Source organism: Trachinotus anak, unplaced genomic scaffold (assembly GCF_046630095.1).
Source record: "Trachinotus anak isolate AG129_WGS33_773 ecotype Australia unplaced genomic scaffold, CSIRO_AGI_Tana_v1 ptg000021l, whole genome shotgun sequence".
Taxonomy (NCBI): domain Eukaryota; kingdom Metazoa; phylum Chordata; class Actinopteri; order Carangiformes; family Carangidae; genus Trachinotus; species Trachinotus anak.
The window spans coordinates 13,761,355-13,785,429 of NW_027273872.1; the positions used below are offsets into that span (position 1 = coordinate 13,761,355).

The window sequence follows — 24,075 nt, forward strand, 5'->3', positions numbered from 1 at the left end:
TTTATCATCAATGTTCTCCTGTTTCACAGGAAATGTACCTGCAGGAACCTGGTGTGTGGCTTGTCAGTGTGTATGTTTGCACCTGACGACTATGGGCTAAAACAAAGACCTAACTGTCTTATATTTCAGTTATAATGGTAAAATACTACATTACTCAAACCACTGCTTGATGAAACATACAGCTCTAAGGTTAAATACACAACAGGCCAGTGTTTGAACATCACACAGTCTCAAAATACTTCTGGTAAGTTAATATTTCCTCTGTCACTGTGCTCAACCATTCCTCCTCTACTGCAGATTAAAGTGTCTATTTAAATATAATCACAAACTGTAACGGTTCGATACTCTCCAGGAGGGTAAATCACAGTGATATATCCCTGTGTCTGTTTGTGTGTTGTGGTGTTACCGAATCTCTCAAGGGCGTCGGCCATCGCCTGGTTCTTCACCATATCGATGAGTCCTCGACCAAGGCAGAAGTGAGGGAAGATGAGGAGGACATTCTTCAGGATGTCGTTGATTCCTCCAATCTCCTGCAAAAAACACAACGTTAAACCACAGCCTAGAGGTTTATTTTAAAACTGCAGTCTGTCTCTGCATGAACTCACGTTGTTTCCGAACAGCTCCATGACAAAGGTGGAGATGCTCCCGTTGATGCCGATAAGGATGTTGACGCTGGTGAGGACGACGTACGCCGTGCTGGGGATCTTAAAGAAGAAGGAGGCTGGGTACATGAGAGGCGTGATTGACCAGCTGAAAATAAAACAACAAGGAGAGAAACTAAATGATGACACTGAATTATTCTCATACTGTGTAAAATTTTAAATGACACTTCATTCACCTCATATAGTTGTGGAGTCTGAAGTTGTGTAGTGTAGCATTGTGTGGTGTAATGTAATATTGTGCAGTGTTGTGTAGTATCTGACCCATAGAGCAGCAGCAGGAGGGCGAGGACCGGCAGGTTGGTGGAGGAGACGTAGGCTTTTTGTTGGAAACAGATGAAGATGAGGATGACCAGCGTTGCTGGTACAACATAGTTACACTGTGGAGAGAGAGAGACATAAACACACACACATCAACATCAAACACATGCTACAATTTACACACTTTGAGAGGGTGTGCTTGTTTCGTGTCTCACCATGTCCCAGATGAAGTTGGCTATCCAGTAGAGCAGCGGCTGCACTCCACTGATGAACTGCATGTGTTTGGCTTTATTGACTCTCTCCTGGATGAGGAAGACCACGAAGCTCGCTGGGACGAAGGACATGGCAAAGATCACACATATGGACACCAAGACGTCCACAGAGGTCGTCACCCTGGAGACGAGGACCAGAAGGAGGAGGCATTACATATGTAAATGGTCAAAAGATGTAACAATAAAGGACTCCTGTGGCAGTGAGTGTGTAATGTACCTGACAGTCAGTTTGTGCTTGTTTATGTGTGGTAGTTCAAGTTGTGCAGGTGTCTCAGGTGTGTGTGTGTGTGTGTGTGTGTGTGTGTGTGTGTGTGTGTGTGTGTGTGTGTGTGTGTGTGTGTTTGTGTGTGCGCGCTGTCCAGGTGTGTGTACTCACAGTGCGACCTGCGACAGCTGCTCCTTGGTCAGGTTCAGAGGGTGGTTGAAGGCACTGATGCCGTACTTGGTGGGGTCTTTGCCCTCAGGCAGGTTTGCTCTCAGGATGCCGTTGTTCATCACGTTGATGAAAGCTCCGATACTGTGCCAGCCTTTATTATTGAACCAGATCTGACAGCAGAGAGTTTATCATCAGTGGTTCATTCTTCTAAGGTGAATGAGTGAAATCCTGTTTGAAATATATGGTTCAGTTCTTCTTTTATGATCTTAAATTGTCATAAACACATCCAGATATTTATCTGAATGCACCATTTTAAATTAATTCCAGGACTTTTAGAATTGGATTCTGTTTACCTGTGGTTTATTCATCCTTTATTCTCCATGTCTTTAACTGTATGTTTATGTTCAGAAGACACGAAAAAGAATCTTTTCTTTGACCTCTAAACTCTGGTTTGACCTCTCATTCATTTCAACTGATTTTCAATTAAACTTAACTCCTCAGCATTGTTCTCCCTAAGATTAGTTCTCCATAGTAAATGATCTGGAAATCACCTGGAACTAAAGCAACTATTACATAAAACCATTATTTCTACACAAGTACTCATCATACAGGCACCTGTGCCATACTTAAAAGTGTTGTGTTGTTTTTCTATTTGCAATAAAACTAAAAGCAGCTGTTTCTCACCTTGACGTTGTTCTTCGTGTCCAGACCATTGATGAAACCTGACAGACTGCCCAGGAATCGATCTGCAGCAGCTCCCTGCAGAAAAAAACATGTCACAGCTCATTTTAACCTCCAACTTTTCAAATGAAGTCTGGTGCAGGTTGTGTTTCAGCGCTTCAGTCATTGGCCTTCATCAGACTCATTTTAATTTTATGTACGATATATTTTCTTTATGGTTGCGAAGATAAGTTCCACTTGGGCTGGTTTTTGTCTGATCCCCCTCCTGTGTTTGACTGGTTGTTGCAACTGTGACTCAGATATAAAGCTGTTTTGTGAGTGTGTCTGAAATGTGTTTATCTTCACTGCAGCTCAGATGAATAAAGCTACAGATCAACATGTCTCAAACTGACCTTCCGTAACTCAAAGATCTTCCTGACTCGTTCGATGGCGTCATCGATCTCATTGGCTGGTGGGAGGACCTGAGTGCTCCTGGCGCCCAATGAGAAGCCTCCGTACCTGCAGAGAGAGAAACCCGATTCAAAATGTGAAAAACTGGAAACAATTACTGACAGAGTTTATGATTTAAAACTAAAACCAGACGCTGACCTGAACTCGTTCACCCAGACTTTGTTCTTCAAACTGTGGAAACAAACATCAGGCAGAAACTTTTAGTTCAGGTTTTGGATATTTCCAGGTGTGTTTTACTCAGGTTAGTCCTCCGAGTGTCTCACCTCTTGCCGATGATCTGAGCGTAGGTTTTCACCAGGTAGTCGGAGATGTTTCTTCCTGTCAGGTTCTGCAGAGTGTCGGTGGCGCTCAGGTTCATCTGAACAACAAGAGTCACAAACATTACACACATAAATCTTCTCCTCACTTCTTCATATGTTATTATGTCACAGTCTTATACTAAAATAAAAAAATCATCACTCTAACCTCAGTATCCATGATGACAAAGTTAATACTAATGTATTAAAAAGGAAAACTGAAATATCACATTGATGTATACGTTCAGAGAGTGAAGGGGTCTGAACACTTTCTGAATGAACCAGTGGACCTCTGTTGTCTCTCAACATCTGTTTTTTGACCACAACATTCCCTCTGAGAGTCCATGCTCTGTCTCAGGTTCTCTGACCTCAGGTGGGGGCAGACCTCCCGCTCCAGCAGGACAGTCTGGCAGCATCTTCTTCTTGCCATCACAGCTGCAGAAACAGGCCGGAGACGGATCCTCCATGGTCCAGTTTCTGGAGCTAAACAGCTGCTGGACGCTTTCAGGGATGTCAGGAGTGTTCCAGTCCTCATCACCCAGGGTACAGGGAGCCTCTCTGAGGATGAAGAGATGGGCAGACAGTGTTATGAGCTGGAGGTGAAATATCTGCTCCAGTATTGGACCAATCATGCAAGACAAAGTGTCTTACGGGATGGAGTATCCGTCCATGCAGCGAGTGCCAAAGCCCGGAGCGTCCATCAGAGCGTTTAATAAGTTGTGCATGTTGGCGTCTCCGGGAGCGTCGTTACTGTCATGACACAGAAACACAGGTGGACAGTCAGACTACAATAAATACAGCACAATTATATTGTATCCATACACTTGATGACAGTGTGGGACAGTCTGTACCTGATGAAGGTGACCTGGTCCTCGTACATCCAGGGCTGCAACTCCAAGCTGGGATATTTTCCAAACGGGGGGACAATGAGACTGAAGACCAGAGCGATGCAGACGAACACAGCAGGAAGAACAATCTGAAAAAGAAATGGAACGAATTTACAGGAAATCCTACTAAAGTTAAATTAACAGAGAAACCAGCAGGATAACATGAGGGTCTCACCTGAGCGAAGAAACCCTTCCTGGAGCGTCGAGCGTACAGAAACCGTTTCCACATCAGAGCCACAAACTGCTGCCTCCTCAGACTCCAGCCTGTCACCTGATACGACCCTTTACCATCAGTACAGTTTAACCAGTCCGTCTCCCTGCACTCTGAGAGCACACCACAGGTCACATGATTAAACACATGATACACATCAAAACCTCACAGGTAAGATTCTCCTGTTGAAATCCTGAAAGTTTATCTGACCTGTGAACCAGATCTGACTATGAGTGACCGAACTGTGGACCAGAGTTAACCTGTGAACTGCTTCTTTGAAGTTTACTGAGTCTCTGTTTTAAAGGTTTTAATATGTTGTGTCTGCAGGAATGAAAGTGTCAGTGTGTGTTAGTGTGTTTCTCTGTGTAATTGTTGTGTACCAGGGTCTCCATCAGAGTCGTTGAAGTCGTTGTTGTCATCCTCTGTTAAAGGTCTCAGGCAGCTCTGATGGTCTCCTCCACCGAAGGCGTGAGTCCTCCTCCGCCTCCGAACAGGAAGTGTACCATCTGAACACACACCATAAAACAAATGTAGACATCAGCAAGACTGATGTGCTGAGAAACTCTTATTTTGAAATGACAGATGAGGTCAGAGGTTTCTCCTCACCTGATGGCACTTCTGTGTCCACTCCGTTATCTTCGGCCACTTTCAGGAAAATCTACAAGAACAGATTTGTTTAGATTTATTTGACCCCTTGACTTGAATTCTTGTTATTGAGATGGCCCAAAACATATTTTGTGAAGTCACAGCGGCCTTGACCTTTGACCTCTGACCACCAAAATCAAACCAGTTCATCTTTGAGTCTGACTGATGTTTGCACCAAATTTGAACAAGTTCCTTCAACATGTTGAGATAACGTGTTCGCGAGAACATGACCGACAACCTGAAAACATAATGGCTCCATTCACGGCTTCCGACAACAATGAGGAATAAAAACATGTCCCACCTCCTCCAGCGTGGTGTCAGACACTCCATAGCTGGAGATGCCGAGGTCGGGCAGCTTCACGTCCAGGTCCTTGAAGAGCTCCACGAAGGCTCCATCCTTGGCGGCACTGTACGGCAGGACATAGGTCAGCTCGTGTCCCAGGTCCTCCACCAAGCGGGCAGCAGGGACATGACGCAGGATCAGACTGGAGACCAGAGACACATCCGGGGGGACAAAAGGGATGTCCGAAATGGATGCTGCAGGGCCGTTCTCTGAGGAGGAAGAAAAGGGACACAGATCAGATCCACCTGAAGGTGAACAAATCAACGCTCTCTAGGAACAAAGAGCTCACCGATGGTGGGAGCCTCACTTTCATGTTCGCTGCCAAGTCCTGCATCACTGCTGCTGACCGAGGCGCACTCCTCCTCCTGAAACACAGAGTACAGGACTAAGGACCGGTACTACAGAGAGAGTACTACACTGAGAGTAATATACTGCATTAGTAAACTGGCAGATGACATTCAGCTGTGCTTATCTATGCAGCCAGGTGAGACTAACCAAATGGTCAAACTTCAGGCATGTCTTAAGGAAATAAAGTCCTACATTTTTTACTTCTCTATACACGATCTGATAATATACTTATCTGGATGGCATTAAAAATTGGCCTCCAGTGCTACAGTCAGAAACCTTGGGGTCATTTTGACCAGGACATGTCCTTTACTTTCATAAAACAAGTCTCTAGGACTGCCTTCTTCCACCTGACCATTATTCTGAAAGTCAGACACATCCTGTCTTTAAAGGAGGCTGAAAAACCATTTCATGCATCTGTTACCTCTAGACTGGACTACTGTAATTCTTGATTATCAGGATGTCCCAGTAACTCAGTGAAAAGCCTTCAGCTGCAAGTCTACTTGTGGTTCCTAGAGTTTCTAAGAGTAGAATGAGAGGCAACTGCTGAGACCTTCTTGGTGAAGGAGACGGTACTGGACGAATTCCTGCAGGAGCTGAGTGATGGTTCTGGTTCTTTCTTCACCAGCGTCAGGTAATAACCCGTCCCCAGCTGGTTCTTCAGGTACAGAGATGAGCCCACGCAGCACAGTTTCCCATGGGATATGATGGCGATCCGGTCACCCAGTATGTCCGCCTCGTCCATGTGGTGAGTGGACAGGATGATGGTCCGACCTGACAGGAGACAGAAGGTTCAGATCGAATCCAGGTGGAGGATAAAAACCAAAAAGCGGCTGATCAAAACAGACCAATCATAGAGTCTCACCCTGTCTGTACTTCAGCAGGAGATCCCAGATCCCTCTGCGGGCGTAGGGGTCAACGCCAGCAGTGGGCTCATCCAGGATCACAACCTTTGACCCGCCAACAAAGGCCAGAGCCACAGACAGTTTTCTCTGCATGCCCCCTGACAGAGTACTAGTCCTGGAGGTGCGTTTGTGCGGCAGCCCGGTGTCCTGCAGGATCTGCTCAATCTCACCTTTCACCTGTTCCTCTGACAGGCCTTTGAGCCGTGCGTAGAACCAGATGTGCTCCTCCACTGTCAGCCTGCAGGGGGTCCCACAACACGAGCATGGACATATGATAAAGTGGATTAAGATGTTCACTGTGGAAAACTTTTAAAACCAAAATAAAGAGACATTTCCTCCTGTAGCGTGGAGAAACACACTGATCATCGTGGAGAAGGACTCACATGCTGAAGAGGACATTGTGCTGTGGACAGACTCCCAGACTCTGTCTGATGGCACTCAGCTCCGACCGGATGTCTCTGCCCAGGATGTAGGCGGTACCAGAGGTTGGAGGGAATAGACCAGTCAGGATGGACCTGCAGGGACCAGGCATGAGGATCTGTGTCACAAGCTGAGTCTGTACTGCTACAGGTAAACTGTTTCTGTACCTCTGTCTGTGCCTGTATCTGTTTGTGTGTAAACTTTATGTGTATCTGTTCCTGTGGCTGTATCAGTGTCTTTATGGATACTGGTTGATACTGGTTCATCCTGTCTCACATGGTTTTGGTTTTCACATCTTGGTGTCTGTATCTGTATCTGTGTTGGACCTGGTTGTTGTCCTTGACTCACATGGTGGTGGTTTTTCCAGCTCCGTTGTGTCCCAGGAAGGAAGTGATTTGTCCTTCGTAGAAGCCGAGCGTCAGTCCATCCACTGCCAGTTTTTTACCGTGACGGTAAACCTTCACCAGGTTCTCAATGTAGACACCGGGCTCCAGGTGAGCTGGCTCCTCCTCCATACACACAGCTGCAAAACAAAGTGCAGATAGTTTCCGTTTTGTTTCTGGGTGCAGCTCTGTACCACCACACTGTCGTCATTCTTTTTTACTGCAGTCTCACCTCCTGAGTTTCCTTTGCGGGTCAGAGGGACTTTGTTGGATTTTCCGTCCTTTTCTCCAAACCAGTATGACTTGGTGAAGGGGAAGTACCAGGGTCGAGGGATCCCATACTGACCTGAGGAGACAAAGATAATTAATTTATTTGAATTCAGACTAATGATCAGAATCTCTGTGTAAAGATTTTATCATATTTCAAAAGGAAACGACAATTGATGCTCTTCAGCCTCAAATCAAAAAGACACATTTTCTTCTTATTTGTAAAAATTAACACAATGTCAACTGTTGCCTGGTGACCAGAGTCTGAATGACAACGCACCAATAAATCTATGAAACATGTTCAAGTCAAAAAGAAGAGTCGACATCATCATTGTCCATATCATGATGGACTTAAAGAAGACACGCCTACAGTTTAAATAAAACTATTTCACCTGTAAACTGAAAAGCATGTGTTTTACCATCAGATCTGTCTGACTGTGATGATGTCAGTTCTCACCTGGAAACACAGCCTCGATGTACCAGGTGAGGACTCCATACAGGAAGGAGTCAAAGTACATGATGATGATGGCGGTGCGAAGGCTGAAGTCGTCCTCCTCCAGAGGACTCGACAGCAGGTTCTTCCACTGGATACCCACTCCCTGCTCCTCGAACAGGGCAAAGTACTCACAGCCGAACCCGAACGCCACTGGAGACAGGAGGCTCTGCAGAGGACGAGGTCATGTGACTTACTCTGTCCATTTACAACACAGCATCAAAACAACAGACTTATTAAAAGGTTGATAAACTCACAGCAAAGACTTTGGCTCCAAAGCCAATGTAGTCCTGCCAGGCGACGCAGAGCACGTAGGGCAGGTAAAGGGTGAAGTAGATGATTCCTCCGCAGGCGGCTGCCAGGTTAGCTCGGGCAAACGCCGTGCTGAGGAGGAAACACTGCATGATGGTCACCACAGCAAAGGATCCAAGGAAGAGGAAGACCACACCAGGGTCACTGTAGGGCAGCAGGTTCCCCTTCTGTACCAGAAACAACAGAGTCAAATCAGATCATTAACAGAACCTTTTAAGCCATCAGGTGATGAAGACCTCACTGTTTGTCCTTCATTACCTTGAGCAGCAGCACCAACAGTCCAGCACTGATCAGCAGAGGAATCAGGCTGCTAACGAACCAGCTAAACCACAGGATGCCATTATCCAATCCCATGATCCTCATGGTCTCCTTCAGCCTCGCCTCCTTCTCATACACCACGCTCTTCAGGATGATCGCCACTGAGTACATCCACGCCAAGGTCATGAAGAGAGGCATGGAGCGGCTCATCACCCGCAGGAAACTGAGATAGAGGACATGAGGACAGGTTGGAGACAGAGCGCTGAGAGAAAACTGAAAATCACAGCAGGAGAAACACGGAAAACATTCGTACATGTCGTCTACGTAGCAGGGGTAGGGCATCTGCTGGATGTAAACTCCTGTCTTCTCCTTGGTGCCCGTCATCGCTCTGATGATGCCTTGCTCAATAACGTCCTGCAGGTACGAGAACCCACCCCAGATGTACCGCATGTCCTCGAACGGGTCGGCACGAGGACCCGGGTCCCAGTACCTGAGGAGGAGACAAACACAGCTGCCTCTATGACCAACATCCACATTAGAGGTCGACTGGTTATCAGCCAATCAATAATCAATCATCTTTCAGCTTTATAATACAGAACTATAACTCAAAGGAATAAAACAACATTGAGTGGTTGTTGTAGAGACCTGCTGTCTGTCCTTACATGACAGGTGAGTCCCCACAATGACTCTATTCAAACACACATCTCAGGGCCCTCTGCTGTTTTCATTGGAGTAATTTCAGGGTCGTGGGGGTTGTTCCCACCATTTAGGGACAGGAACACTTTCATCTGTGTGTGTGTGTGTGTGTGTGTGTGTCCTTACGCGTCTTTGATCTTATTGGTCCTCTCCACATTGTCGATGTCCATGCGGATCTTGTAGTTGAGTTTGGCCGGCAGCTCCGTGGCGTTGGGGGGGACGTCCGGGAACACAATTCCCGCCCAGAACTTCCTGTCCTCCAGCAGCACCATGGACTGGTTGACCAGTCGCTCCTCGCTGGAGACCGGCTCCAGTTTGTCCAGGTTCACACACTACAACACAAACACACACACGCACACATACATTGGGAGGTCAGGTCATGTGATCTTCAACACCACCACAATATCAATCATACCGTTAAACTTCAGCAGCCCAACAAACAATGCTTAAAAAACTGATCCCTAATTTAAAAGTTAGTGTGAAGGTTTGTTCAGTTCATTGAGGATACAAACAGCCTTCTGCAGAAAACAATGAAAGCTCTGTGTCAGAAAAAAAAGAAGATCTCTGAATAACAAAAAACAGCCTGTCTTTGAACCAAGCGTCCATCTTGGTTTTTTATATACACTCTTGTACTGTGTTCAGTCTGTGCAGACCTTTATGAGCTGATGCCAAAATGGATAACGCATAGAGCATGGCTGTCATGTGGGTACAGAATGAATTCAGTCTTCAGAGTTCATGTAAGAACAGGTTGACTGTGGGTACTGAGAAGTTAATCTGGGGCTCAGACTTGGTGTGAGAGTTGAGGTTAAATTTAGGTGTAGGTTTGGTATAAAGGTTATAACCCACCACACCTGCAGACCTTTGCAGATGGGGTGCCACATTAGGTTTTCGGATGAATTTTTGGACCTGCTGGACTTCAAGGCCTCTACATGTGAGGACCTAGACCCAACCGTTCACTGACCAGAAAACTGTTCTTTAGAAAACAGTTTGTAAGTTCATGTCAGGATTTAGGTTTAGTATTAATGACAGTTTGAAGTCCTCAAATGATTCATTCATACACAACGACTCTGCTCAGTCATGTTTAGGTGTTTGGAGAATGTAACATGGCCCTGATTCATATCAAGGTGATAAAATTTCTGTTTTCTGACTGACCTCCATGAAGCGGGAGATGCTCATGATGGCCTGATCGGTCTCATTGAACACCTCCCTCCAGGTGACAGCGCTGCCTGGTGGCCGGGGGTCAGCTGCCTGCTTGGACAGGAAGTTGGAGACGTCGGCCACGGTCCAGTCGGTGTTAGACAGCTGAGCGTGGAAGAAGCTAGCAGTGACATTGTTCTTCAGCAGAGTCTGGACAACAAATGGAAAGGAGGTTGAATGAGGACTTTATTTATCTCGTGAAGATAAATCTATTCACCACAGCAAAACCATTGAGAGTAGTTAGTTGAGCCCTTGTACAATGTGTGGTCAGTAACTGATCTCATAAACTCTTGTTTTTCCATATCAGTTGTTATCTGATGAAATTAACCGACAACTATCAAATAATTGTTCAAATCATTTCTCAAAGAAAAATACCAGAAATTGTGAGAATTTGCTGCTTCTTTTGCCTGTATTTGATAATACTTTATAATAAACATTATTATTATTATTTCTGCTGAATTTTACTTAAGATTAACTCAGAGACAGAACTACAGCACCATCAGGCTCCTCCACCAGGTGTCAGTAACTGTTCTACTGTACGAGGTAAAGAACTTTATCAAGACAGAAAAGCTGATAATATGAAAGAAGGTGAGACATAGCAGGTGAAGAACAGTGGAGGTGGTGGGCAGAGCATGGTTACCCTGATCAGGTCCATCTGCTGGCTGTTCTCCATGAAGTTCCAGACTTTGGGTCTCATCTCCTCCCACATCCCTCCCAGGTCCCTGAACACACCGAGCTCCTGGAAGGTACGGTTCACCTGAACGCAACACAGACACAGGTCACATACACGTGAGACCGACGCCTCCTCCTGCAGGAAGTGATGAGACAGGAATTGATATCATACCTCGTGGATGACCCTCTGTGTGGCGGGGTTGTGGGGTGTATACAGGATCTTCCCCATCAGCAGAGGCTTCAAAGCCTGCCAGATCATCCTGGACATCGGGTTGGAGTCCATGTTCTTCACCAGACTGTTACAGTATGGAGCTGGAATACAACAAACAAACAAACAAACAGACACAGACATACACAAACACACACACGGAGGACAGAGTTTAACCCTGGTTCATTTACAGGAGCAGACTTACAGAGCTGTGAAGTCTAAATTCTTTCAAACTTGTTCTGTCTCTAAATACTACAATACCCAGGAGCCTCAGCAGCTGTTGCTATGAAGGAGAAAACAATCAGAGCTGCAGTGAATTCAAAATGTTTAAAACTGTTGCCAGGGTTACTGAATTCATTCATTCACAGCGTTACCTCTGTGTAGAAACCTGCAATGACACAACATGAGGCTCCGTGATTGGCTGTTTGTTCGCGAAATTACCTTTTGTCAGAGGCAGGTGTTCTCGTTTTTAAAACGAAACTTTATTTAGTCTGTTTCTGGGTGAATTAAAATTATTTCATGTCCTGTTTGAGTCAACGACAGAACAGTTCTGATCTGTTATAATCCAGCAGCTACCTAACATGTTTTACATTGCATTACATACATTTACAACAATATTGGCAGCTTCTTTCCTTCTTCTCCAGATGACTCTATAGTGGAAATAAAACCAATAGTGGCAGGATCACACCAGTAAAATGACCTGTCAGACCTGGCCGACCTCTGACCTCTGTCAGTGTGTAAACCCTGAGCACTCACTGGAAGAGTTGTCGTAGAGTGACATGGGCTCGTCCTCACTGCTGTTGTGGTTTCCAAACAGGGCCTTGTAGTTGCTGTCCTCGTACCAGTTGAGGGATTTGATCTGCAGGCCGCCACCTTCAGGGTGACCGCACACGATTCTGGAGACTGCCTGGTACATAGCACTGGGTGATGATGTGGCGTTTTGTGTCAGGAAGATGATCTCATTCCTCAGATCGATCCAGCTCTTCATACCGGCCAACTACAGACCAGAGAGAAGCGACAGGAGACTGGTTAGACTGGTCTACCAGTAACACAAGTAAACGCAGTATAAAACAGAGAGAGATGAACACTGAACTCATGGACCAGATCTGATAGGGTGTTACCGATGGTTGTTAGGTGGTTCTGAAGACTCTGTCAGGTGGTTTCTGTGTTGTCATATTTTTATATTTCAGTATCAGGAGCAAAATTCAGTTAACTGCTCAAACCAACACATTTCATACCATCCAGACCTGCAGTGACATGTTTCCAGCTGGTTGATGTTTTGTCGACTTTACAATTGAACTTGTTGAAATGCTCCACATCGAACAGCAACTCTCATAAGGAAGCACACTTCCACATTTGACCTTTTCCAGTTCACCTCAGCAGAAACACTTATGATCAAACAGCTTCTCCAGAACATTACACACGGTTTTCACAGCATCAGTCGATACAGTGGTGATATAGAAATGTACACTAGAGACCAACAGACAACAGCTTAAGAAAAACTTGTCAGGAGAAAATGATTAAAAGACATCAGGCCTCAGTATGAATCATGGTGCAGAATAAATCTGACCTCTGAAATAATTGCTGACATTAACTGAGGTCTGTCATCACTTCCTATTGAAGCTCTGACTCATTTTCAGTCTGAGTTCACAACAATAACCAAAGCTTCAGACACCAACATTTGACATCATGCCTTGTGTCTGCCTTTAATGACTGTCAGAAATATTATAATTAAAGCACAAGACTCTTTCATGACGTGAGACATGTTAAACTTCATGTGTTACCCAACACGCTGCTCTTTGATGTATCTCTCATATATAAAGATATCAAATTATAAACTGAAACCAACATGTTTTCTCTTCTTTACCTTGAAGTGAAACTGTTGCATTAACTATTTAATTAATTCAAATGAAACATTTTAGTATCAAAAAACAAAATGAAAATGATCTAATTTACTTTCACCATCAGATTAAAACCTTGTATCTTGAGTTTTGTGATTTCAGTTAAGTTGAAGAAGAAAAGAGGTAAACAAAAAAATTCATGTTTTGAAGAAAGAAAACTTAAAGGTTAGGAGTGAATCAGATACATTCAGTAGAGACAATAGAGTAAAAGTAAAGCTGAGGTTCACCCAGAGGGATTGTTGTTTCCTCTGAGAGGAAGAGCTGGAGGTTACTGCAGTTCGACACGTTACTGACACTGCAGCAGAAATGAAACCGTCACGACACAAATCTGAGGCAAAGGTGATGTTTTTTTTTAAAGGAGCATTACCCTTTTTTGTGGGTTTAAATACAAATAGAGTCAGATTTCTGCTGACGGTTTAGTGCTCAGTGTTTTTCCTCCACTGGTCTCATCATGTGTAACATATGACTCACGTTCACTGTGATGGATCAAACATCTCCAGGTCAGATTTTCACAGTGATGAAGACCAAGTGGAAACAGGTTTAAAATGTGTGTGAACTATGTCATTGAATTAAAAGTACAAACAGACCTGTGAGGTCAAATCAACACAAACTGACAAAATAAAAACACTTTGTGTTGTGGAGCAGCACATTTAGATTCACTGTTATTGTTTTGTCCTGATGCAGCTTCATGTTGGTGGTCATGTTCAAATAAATATTAGTTTTATTCTTGATTATTGGCTCCCGAATGTCACAAGATTCTGCTGCTGTTTGATTTATTTTCTTTCTTTAATTTATCATCTTCCTTTAACTGACAGGCCTTCACTAATCTAAACTGAAAACACACACGTCACAAAACATACAAGCAAACAAAAAAAAAAAACGTGTGACATTTGTTGCTTTTACTGTATAATTCAATATGGACGTCATAAGAGAAGCTATTAACAGGCTAAGACCTGATGTGGGTCCAGATAAACTCTGGGTCATAAAACTAGTCAAACAGTTTTAAAGTGTATTTCTGTGAAGCAGCTCGGTCGTATGTTTGTCTCCCTCAGGCAACAGGACAGGTTTCTGTCAGGTTAAACCAGCTGGAACATACAAGGTTTTCACTTGACAGCCACGGGTTTGAGTTTTTAAATAAAGTTTGTTTTGACAGAAACAGAACTGGAATCAGCTCCTACACCAACCAAGCCACAGGAAACATGGTCAGTCTCTTCTTCCTGAGTTACTGTGAAGTTGACCTTTGACCTTTTGAATCTAAAATGTCATAATTCTATTCTATTAGACATTTGTGTTATATTGTGTCATAATTAGTGTATGTATTTGTGAGTTATTGCCAAAAATGTGTTTGTGAGGTCACAGTGATCTTTGACATGTGACCACCAGAATCAAATTTGTTCATCCTTGAGTCTGAGTCAAACACATGAAGAGATTCCCTCCGGGTGTCCTGAGATTCACAACGATGTGAACGTCAGAGGAATAAAAACGACATAAAAACTTGACTTCAGCTCTGACGTCTTTATTTTCCTCATGTGATTCTGTTTGTTTGTGATTAAGTACTGCAAAAAAAAAAAATAACCCATAAACTCAAACCAGACACTTCCCCTTTGACAAGAATTTCAAAATAAAGCTCAAATCAGAATCTAGAAAAACAGTTTGGATAAAAGACATTTGAGTTATTTAAAAAGATCAAAGCATTATTTTATACTATGTCCTGTTAATTGATGGGATTAACTTTAGAAGACAAGAATTTCTGTTACAGATGAACACACAAACACACACAAACACACACACACACACACACACACACACACACACACACACACTCTCTCTCTTTCTCTCTCTCTCCTGTTCCTGACTCAGCATCCACATAAACCAAACAAAACACAGCAGTCACATGTTTTCAATTTAACCCAGTGTGTGTGTGTGTGTGTGTGTGTGTGTGTGTGTGTGTGTGTGTGTTCCTTCAAGTGTGTGATACCCTTAGGGTGAAAAACAACAAACTGGGTGAGTCTGACTGAACTTTATCATACTGTCCTCACCAAGAGCCTCAGTCTGCTACAGCTTACAGTCAGTCCCCAGTGTCCCCAGTCTCTATAAGTCATGTTGTCACATATAAGTCATGTTATCATATAAATCATGTTGTCACATATAAGTCATGTTATCATATATAACTCATGTTGTCACATATAAGTCATGTTATCATATAAATCATGTTGTCATATATAAGTCATGTTATCATATATAACTCATGTTGTCATATATAAGTCATGTTATCATATATAAGTCATGTTGTCACAGTAATGCTGTGTCCTCCACCCCAGCCTCTAACGTCTCTGTGCAGCCAGCTGCAGTCTGCAGTGTCTCAGCAGGACACTGAGCAGGACAAGGACAGATGCTGGGAGTTTGTTGTTTGTTCAGAGTTGTGTTTTCGTGCTCTGAGGACTGTGAAGGGAAAACCTGCAGAGACGTCTGAGACTTTGTTCAGCTGGGAGCTCATCTGTCTCAGCTGCAGGACAAGGGCTTTTATCTGGACACAAAGCCTCACAGAGACACTCAGAGCTGCCAAGTAAACCCAGTGGCCCCAGTCCAGTGCCAAGGTGGACCAGAAGATACTGACTGCACTGGAGGACACTGGAGGACACGTCTGTCCAGCAGGTGAACTCTACTGGAGGGTCAGGTAATAAGGTGCTTCTCACCTCAACTGCCAGTGAACCCAGGCTGTCCAGGAGGTTGTTAGTTGCCCTGGCGACCTGTCTGACGGCCTCGGGGTCGGTCCTCACGTCCTCCTGAGAGACATGAAGAGACCAAATCAGTTGTAGTTTCCAGTGAAGAGACAAAGCAGCTGTTTGACCCATAAATAAAAACATTAAAGGAGCATTTCACAGTTTCTCAGATCACGGCATTAGGATTAGGCTTCTCTCTTCAATTAATGTTTCATTTCTTATTTGTGTCAAAGTTAATGTTAATTTTAGTCTCAGGGACACTGAGGATGACACCTGTGTCTCAACAACACTGCTTATTATTAACTTATTTATTTCTCCCCATTGTCAGTATTTAGCAGTCTAATACTACATCATATAATATCATCATTATCATAATACACTGATATCTGTCTCTTATAAACAAAGAGCAAACAAAGATCAGCTGATCTGACTCATCTCATTCAGGACAGAGGACATTTTTTAATTCTGCATTATAAAATCTGTGTCACATACATGACACAGATTAATTTTAGTTCTAATAATTGCTGACTCTTGACCTCTATCCTTTAAAACACACTGAGCTGTGATGCAGTTGCGTGTTTGTCCCCTTCAGACAGACAGTTAGGATCTTCGTCTGAATGAAGCACATTACAGTTACTGTCTCTGCTGCCGTGGAAACGTTCAGTTCAGACAGAAACAGGTTCAGGTTCTCACAGTCTCGCAGCAGCTCGTACAAAGGAGGCCCGGGCCAAAAACTGGTCTCCAGGCTACGAAAACTGAGACTGTAAGGAGCAGACAGGCCGAGACACGCCTCCTCCCACACACGCACAACACTGAATACACACCTGAACAGAGAGGAGGAAACGCCCAGCTCCTAGCTCCTGTTGTGTAGTTGTGTTGTGTTGTGTTACTGTTGTGTGTGTAAATGTGGAAACTGGAACATCAAACAAGATTCAAAATGTCTTCACTCAGCTCAACTCAAGGTCCACTTCCTGGTTTTTCTCTGAGCCTCTGAAAGGCATCTAAAGCTCAGGTGGAAAAGCTAGTCAGTTGACCGATCATGTGATCTCTGCTGATGACCACTAACTGCTGTTCTTTTAAACTAATAATCAATGATCAATAGATGGCTGTTAATAATCAGCGTTTTAATGTCTGAATTAAATAAAATCAACTTTGAGCCTCTTGTCCCTTCTTCTGATTTTTATTCTCAGCTGCTGCTTGTTTCACGTTTCCTCCAATCACAGCTCTGTTAGTGACCTGCCTCCTGTCGGCAGGTGTGTTCTTACCCGGATGGGTTTGAGGAAGTCCAGGTTGTTCAGGAAGTGGTCCTCAGCGTGGTTCAGCCAGGCGGGGGGCGCCTGACAGATCACTTCCTGTACCAGCATTGACACCTGTCGGTCTTTGATTGTCACAAAGTCCTCCAGACTCCGTTCGCCCCCCTTCCTGGGACACATGTCCCTCAGGTGGACCCCGAAACCTCTGAGGAGGACCTGAGACACAGACCAAAGACCAGAGACAGAAACAAAGACCAGAGACAGAGGATGGCAAGAAGAAAAATTCAAAGGTCAGATTCATCGTCAGAAGAAGTTTTATTCCAGCCTCAAAGTTTAAATTGTTTTTATCATGAATGAAACTGACTGCCTGAGCTCAGACTGTGCATGTGCAGAGCGCCCCCTCACCTTCTCCAGGTCCACGTCGGCCTCTCTGATCTGCTGGACACTTTGTTCAGGGAAGGAGGCGTTCCTCAGCAGAAAGCTCGACAGAGTCTCATTGTCTCTCAGGAAGTGTTTCAGCTTGAAGCCTGAGGGAGAAAAAACAGACAAACAGCAAGTCAGACCCAGAGTCCTCGAGAAACCCGACACCTCCTCAGTCCTGCTCCTCCTGCTCCTGCTCCTCCTCCTTTGTCCTGCTCCTCCTCAGTCCTCCTCCTCCTCCGGAGTCCTGCTCCTTGTCCTCCTCCTCAGTCCTGCTCCTCCTCCTCCTCCTGGGTTTTGCCTCTCAGGCTGAACAGAGGCTACCTTCCCCCAGCTGTGGGAGGTTGTGCCTGCAGACACTGCTCAGGGTAACAACATCCTGTCAACTCCTCTGTACCATCTTCTTCTAAACCAATCAAACTGCACGAGACGTGGTGACAGAGTCTCCTTCCTGAACCATGCCCAGGAGAGTTTCACACAGTGAGTTTGAAGGCCTGAAGCAAGAAGAGACCACCTGAACCACCTGAATGGAGGGTCACACCTAGTGCCTCATGATGTCAGTGATGGATTCATTAATTTATTAATAATTATTAATAGATGATTGATGCATCATTAATGTATTGCTCAGTTCAACACCTGGGTCCTGACGATGCAGTATGGCATCAACCTGCCTGCCCTGTCTGGTGAGCTCCCCATCCTCAGTAACGTTGTCAGTTCGGGAAACATCCTGGTGGGTTAGAGCTGTTACCCTACCCACGCATACTAGAGATGAGAGTGCTGGACCTTTCAGAGGGAAGTCTAAAATATTTGGCATTCTGAGCAGAAAACTCAACATGACAGGAAACTTGGAGCAAAACCACACACTGACCCTCACCTGCAGGGGCAGGGCCAGAGGGTGGCACAGCTCCGTCCACCCTGACCAGGCTGAGACGGAGACACTGAGCCACCACATTCCCCGCATTCTGGGGGTGTGTGTATGTAAATGAGTCTGTGCGTGCATGATGGATAGGTGAGGTATATGTCACGAGAAGAAGCGGATCTTCTCTCCACATGTCGTCACACGTCTCAGAGGAAAAACCTGCATCACACCTGATATTTACATTTCACTCACACAAAGCCTCAACACGCCCCCTCCCCCTCTCTTCTGCTTCTACAGGTCCGAACACGCAGCTGTGACGACCACGAACACAAATTCGCGTGTTGAGTTCGACACACTTAAACCACACAGTTTTTAAGTTGTGACCTCTGTCTGTCACTGTTTAGACTGCTCTCTATCCTGATGTTTAAAGATCTAAAAGTCCTCCGTGCCTCAGAGGGACTGAAGTGGACTGATGTGGACATCCCTGTCCTCAGAGAGGACAAACTGTCTTCATCAAAGATCATGAGGAGGACACAAGAAGGAGACTCTTGTCCTTGTGTATTGACTCATTGCTTCTCATTGGTTCATCATATCTGTATTGACATCCTGTGGTGACATCAGAATCTCGTCATTGTGGTGACGGGGAAAACCATTGACAGACACTGTCTAACTCCTGGTTTCAGCGCTGCAGTGATTGAATGAGGCTTCTTCACAAACTGAGCTCAGTTTTGTCCTCTTCTTCTGCCTCTTCCTCTTCCTCCACCATGTGTCTCCTCAGAGTGGACTGAGAACTCTCACAGTGAGGAGACAGAGCGTGGAAGCAGCAGCAGAGACAAACTGGGGGTATGGAGGCCTCACAGGGACAAAAAGTTGACGTTGCAGAGGTGGACTAACTGTATTAGTGACGGGTCAGAGGACAGGTGGAGCTGTCTGACATCAGCAGCTCTGACTGATGTGATTGGTCAAATGAGGACCAGTTTCCAACAGAGACAGACGTCGGCTTCAATAAACTTTATTCAGCTCCACACATGACACAAACCGGCTGACCTGCAGCTAGAATCAGGACCTGGATCTTTCAGGTCCGACTGGAACCAGCGGAACTTTAATCACTTCCTCTGACTGACAGGGTCAGGGTGACACAGGAACTGACCTCACCATGCAGGGAGACCTTCATCCTGTCAGCTGCAATGATTGCTTAGTGATTGATTGGTGATTAATTAGTGATTGATTCTTGATTGATGATGATCAGATCAAGTGACAGTGAACTAATCTTCAATCTCTGACAGACACATAAGACGCTGCTCCAGGTGAGCCGGGTAAAAGAACCTGAAGTGAACTGGTCTAGGTCCAGGACCTCCTCCTGTGTTTGTTCAGCTGCAGCGACATGTTTGAACTCAGTGACGCTCAGCATGTCGCCGCTGAGCCGAGCAGAAAACTCAACATGACAGGAAACTTGGAGCAAAACCACACACTGACCCTCACCTGCAGGGGCAGGGCCAGAGGGTGGCACAGCTCCGTCCACCCTGACCAGGCTGAGACGGAGACACTGAGCCACCACACAGACTCAGATCCACCTCAAAGACTCAGAACCGCCTCAGAGACTCAGATCCACCTCAGAGACTCAGATCCACCTCACAGACTCAGAACCAATTCACACAGACTCAGATCCACCTTCTCATTTTATAAAATCCTGATCAGATCCAGGTTTATTCCAAGTCTCTCCTCTCTGCTCTGCACATTGACCAGGTGAGATCACCTGAGAAGCCTCTAAAGGGTAAACCTGCCGTGGCTCGCCTCCCCACCCCCGCTCACATCAGACCAGCTCCTGTGTTCGTGTGATCAGAGGTGATGTGAGGGAATAAAGGGCTGGCAGGTCAGAGCAGGTAGAAAAAAGAAACGCCCCCCACAGTGAGATAAAACTGCAAATTAACACACAAAGGAGAAAAATTCTTTTTGTTTAATGAGCCTGAAAAATCCACCACCAGAGAAGGGACCAGTGAAAAACTGTTCAGCTCTAAGACCTTTTCAGATACACATGGGTTTAAAACCAGATCATGAAGTAATTTCATACAGCTGAGTCCAGATCAGGTTTAAAAGACTGGACCTGGATCAGGTTTGGTTACATGAACACATGTTGTTCATGTGTTCATTTTAGTTTGACGGATCAGGGCTGTAAGAAGTGATCAGTTCCATTATCAATTAATCTCTATTATCAATGAAAACTGATGAAAGACAAGGGAAGCAGCAACTCTAATAGATTTGATATCAGCCTGTGATTCATTAATGGTTTTAGCTCTGGTGTGTCATTTAGTCTCTAACATGTAAACAGTTGATGATCATCACAAAAAAAAAAGACATTTAATTATCATCAACTAAAGATATCAGTTCTATGGTTTATCTGTTTATATAATAATTATAATGTAATGTTTATTCCTGTTGAGTCACAGAAAACTTTGATTCAGAATCACATCCTCTGAACGTGAGATGTCTCTGCCTCTGCTCAGCTGCTGCTCCTGAGCAAACCCTCTGTTCCCACTTTTTTCCTACCTGACTGACTGCTCTGCAGCACCTGCAGGGCCCGAGCTAGCTCCTTGAATCCATCCAGGTTTTTATCGTTCTGACTGTACAGAAGAATCTTCTTGGCGTCTGAAAACAGGCGGGAAATTCTGCAAAAACAGAAAGTGAAAGAACCCAACAGTGAGAGTCTGAAACATCTGAGCAAAATAAGCCTCTGCTGAAGGAAAATGAAGTGTGCTCACTGACACTACAAACTGCAGGTGCAAAGAACTCGATATGTTGTGTGGAAGTCGTGACGTGTAAGAGCTGAAAGCAGCTGAAGTGTCAGTTTGTGTGGAAACACTGAGTATGTTCAACTAAACTGAAGAAACGTTGGTTGATGTTGAAGCTCTGACAGCAGCTGAAATAAGTTGAAGTGTAGTCATTGAAAACTTTCTTTTTATGTCCTGTGGGCAGTTAAAGTGTCAAGAGATAAAGGAAGTGGAAATGTCAGTTGTACTGTCCACAATAAAAGCTGTTAAAATTTGAGGAAGTTGAGGTGGAAGAAGAGGTTGAAATGTGTGCACTGAAAGGGTTTGAAGTGACAGATGAAGTGTAAGCAGTAAATGTGTCTGTGTCATTTGAAGTGTAATCACTGGAAGCAGATTAAATTTCCAGATTAAACCATGTAGGGGGCTGAGGAAGACTGAAAGTAGTTGAAGTGTCAGCCGATTGGTGAGAGGTTGAGATGGGATGTGACAAGTGAGCAATGAAAGTTGAACAGTCAAAGCAAATGAAGTGTCTGTTGAGGGGTGAGCATTGACGGAGGTGGTGTCAGTTTAAGTGTGAGAGCTGAAGCATTTGAAATCTGGAGGTGTTATTATTTAGTTGAGAATGTAAGCACAGTGAGCCGTTGAGGTGTCAGCTTTTAACAGTGAACAGTGAAAGTAGCTGAACTGTTGAGGTGAAAGAAGCTGAATTGTCAAGGTGATAAATTATAAAATATAAATTATTCATTTTCATCAGCTGCAGTGAAATAAAGTTTGTCTCACATGGAGTCGTTGAAGTTGCCGACAATGCCCGGGGACTCGCCCGGTGTTGGATTTCTGAAGCAGGGGTTGTTGGCGTTGCAGAGGATTCCCTGAATCCATGGCAGAGTGCCGGCCGACGGCATTGCCTTGTTGGGAAAATGACCTGCAGAAACAGGAAGTGACTCAGTGTTAACACCTGTCAGAAAATCTGTTACCACGTAAAAGTATCAACACGACAGAAACATCTGAACTCTTCATCACTTTCACAACAATAAAAAACTGTAACAGTGAGTGTTCTGTTCAAAAACTACAACATCCATCAGACTTTGACTGTTCTTCTGCAGCGAGGACTCATGGGAGAGGTCGTTGTTGAATGCTAACAAAGTAACTGTAACTGAATGATGATTTGATGTTGCAATAACCTGATCCAGTTTGGGGACCAGGTCTGAGGACTACACGTGTTGAGCCTCCAGCAGCAGAAGAGCACCTCGGTCAGGTGTTCAGGATCCCTCCTGTTTATCAGCTGCGTTGGAACAGACTGTCCACACCTTCACCTGCCCTCACACAGGTAGATAACCTGCGATTGGTTTATTGTCGCCTGCAGTGGAGCATCAGCTGCTGCAGAACTGAGGTGGAGGCAGTATCGCAGGATTACGACCTTTACTCTCCACCCCCCACCTCCACCCACCAGCAGCAGGAGGCTTCACGTTGAGTGAAGAAGTTGCTATCAGAGAACTTGAGACTGCCACCTGGCCTGCTCCTAATCCATCAGAGATAAGATAAGAGGCTGTAGATTCAGTCTTTGACTCATCTCCATCAAGAAGTTGCTTTTCAGTATAGAGTCTGTTCCACGATCAATAATTGATCAATCACTGAGGTCATAAATAAAACCAATCACCTTCTCTGATGTCTCATATTGATTGATGTCCTCTGTTTAAGTGTCTGACCCCCCCACTCTCTCAGTCTTCTTTAGAGACCAAACAATTTATTGATTAATAATGAAAATAATCACCAGATGAATTAATAATAAAATTGCTGCAGTCAGTTAAAGCTCAGATTAAGTCTCATGATGTTATTTTAGCTGCTCTCACCAGCGCTATGTTTATTTTAGTTGTGCAGCTGTCAGCAGATCCTCCGCTGAGGGACCACAGAGTCCAACATCACCACCAGGACTCAGGTCCCCAATCTGCATGAGGGACTTCACAAAAACTCAAAGGTCACAAGTCTCATTCTCCCAGTGACGCCTCAACTTGTCTGGTGTCCATTTATATTTCATCTTGTTCAGTTACATGAGAAACAACAAATAACTTTTAATTTACACTTAATGATGGTTCATTTATTAGTGAAACAGTTTATGTGCCTGAAAACAGTGAAGTTTAAAGAGATTATGTGATTTTTAGTCGTACAGACCCACAACATGTAAACTGTGTGTAACCCGCTCCACCTCCTGATCACTGACTGATGTCTGAACTCGCTTTTATCAATTAATGTTCAATTAAACATGAACTGACTGTTTTAGTGAGACATACAAAAAACTGATTCATAGACGAGCCTCTGCACAGGAAAGAAAAGATTTAAGGCTGAAAGAATCAACATGGAGCCAGGAGAAGAAATGAATGACAGATGAACATGTGGATGGACTTCACTGTGCAACTCTGAGCGAGATGTCAACTGCTGTAGCTGAACTGTGCCTTTCCAAAATAAAAGATTGGACACTGTTGAAGTGAAAGCATCTCCCAGCTTGTCTATGATCCTCTGGAAGTTTCTCTTAGCGGCTCGGAAGAGACAAGTTTCAACACGTCTGGCCTCACATGCCGCATGAATCACAAACATTCCTTAGACAAAACTGAGAGCTTCTGCTTTCAGAGGGAAACAGGAAGACGAACCGCTTCCTGCAGACGACTTTAATAAAGTCTTATGTGTCCAGAATGTTTACTCTGGTTTGTCAGTAAAAACTGTGGTTTTTAATCAATGGACATGAGACCAGAGACATTCACACCTTTTCTTTACCAGATCGTTAAAATAAGATCCTCAGCATTTCATCATTGAGCTGACCTACATAATTTTATTTTCCTGTTTAATGTTGTTTTGATTTTCAGTTGAAAGAAAAGCTTCAACATGTAGAGAAACTCCTGAGGACCAGTCTCTGAGGCAA

General features: G+C 44.5%; 1 protein-coding gene across 2 annotated transcripts in view; it reads right to left on the reverse strand.

Moving 5' to 3' along the window:
- The window catches only part of abca1b (ATP-binding cassette, sub-family A (ABC1), member 1B), a 38,031-nt gene that overhangs the window by 5,209 nt on the left and 8,747 nt on the right, over window positions 1-24,075 (reverse strand). The window contains exons 4-39 of one of the 2 annotated variants that reach the window (XM_071458630.1): window positions 21,942-22,083; window positions 20,941-21,059; window positions 17,520-17,641; window positions 17,127-17,330; window positions 15,835-15,924; window positions 11,994-12,234; window positions 11,202-11,341; window positions 10,998-11,114; window positions 10,313-10,507; window positions 9,287-9,492; window positions 8,778-8,954; window positions 8,465-8,687; window positions 8,152-8,373; window positions 7,859-8,063; window positions 7,367-7,480; window positions 7,100-7,274; window positions 6,715-6,846; window positions 6,292-6,569; window positions 5,980-6,200; window positions 5,389-5,446; window positions 5,040-5,290; window positions 4,700-4,751; window positions 4,474-4,599; window positions 4,058-4,206; window positions 3,847-3,971; window positions 3,647-3,745; window positions 3,364-3,553; window positions 2,963-3,057; window positions 2,838-2,870; window positions 2,642-2,747; window positions 2,253-2,327; window positions 1,569-1,738; window positions 1,136-1,313; window positions 924-1,039; window positions 606-750; window positions 407-530 (exon numbers count right to left, since the gene is read on the reverse strand). In XM_071458630.1, coding sequence (XP_071314731.1) covers window positions 407-530; window positions 606-750; window positions 924-1,039; window positions 1,136-1,313; window positions 1,569-1,738; window positions 2,253-2,327; window positions 2,642-2,747; window positions 2,838-2,870; window positions 2,963-3,057; window positions 3,364-3,553; window positions 3,647-3,745; window positions 3,847-3,971; window positions 4,058-4,206; window positions 4,474-4,599; window positions 4,700-4,751; window positions 5,040-5,290; window positions 5,389-5,446; window positions 5,980-6,200; window positions 6,292-6,569; window positions 6,715-6,846; window positions 7,100-7,274; window positions 7,367-7,480; window positions 7,859-8,063; window positions 8,152-8,373; window positions 8,465-8,687; window positions 8,778-8,954; window positions 9,287-9,492; window positions 10,313-10,507; window positions 10,998-11,114; window positions 11,202-11,341; window positions 11,994-12,234; window positions 15,835-15,924; window positions 17,127-17,330; window positions 17,520-17,641; window positions 20,941-21,059; window positions 21,942-22,083 — 5,415 coding nt within the window. Of the gene's footprint in view, window positions 1-406; window positions 531-605; window positions 751-923; window positions 1,040-1,135; window positions 1,314-1,568; window positions 1,739-2,252; window positions 2,328-2,641; window positions 2,748-2,837; window positions 2,871-2,962; window positions 3,058-3,363; window positions 3,554-3,646; window positions 3,746-3,846; window positions 3,972-4,057; window positions 4,207-4,473; window positions 4,600-4,699; window positions 4,752-5,039; window positions 5,291-5,370; window positions 5,447-5,979; window positions 6,201-6,291; window positions 6,570-6,714; window positions 6,847-7,099; window positions 7,275-7,366; window positions 7,481-7,858; window positions 8,064-8,151; window positions 8,374-8,464; window positions 8,688-8,777; window positions 8,955-9,286; window positions 9,493-10,312; window positions 10,508-10,997; window positions 11,115-11,201; window positions 11,342-11,993; window positions 12,235-15,834; window positions 15,925-17,126; window positions 17,331-17,519; window positions 17,642-20,940; window positions 21,060-21,941; window positions 22,084-24,075 lie in introns of both variants that reach the window. The other variant, XM_071458629.1, reaches the window with a different exon arrangement.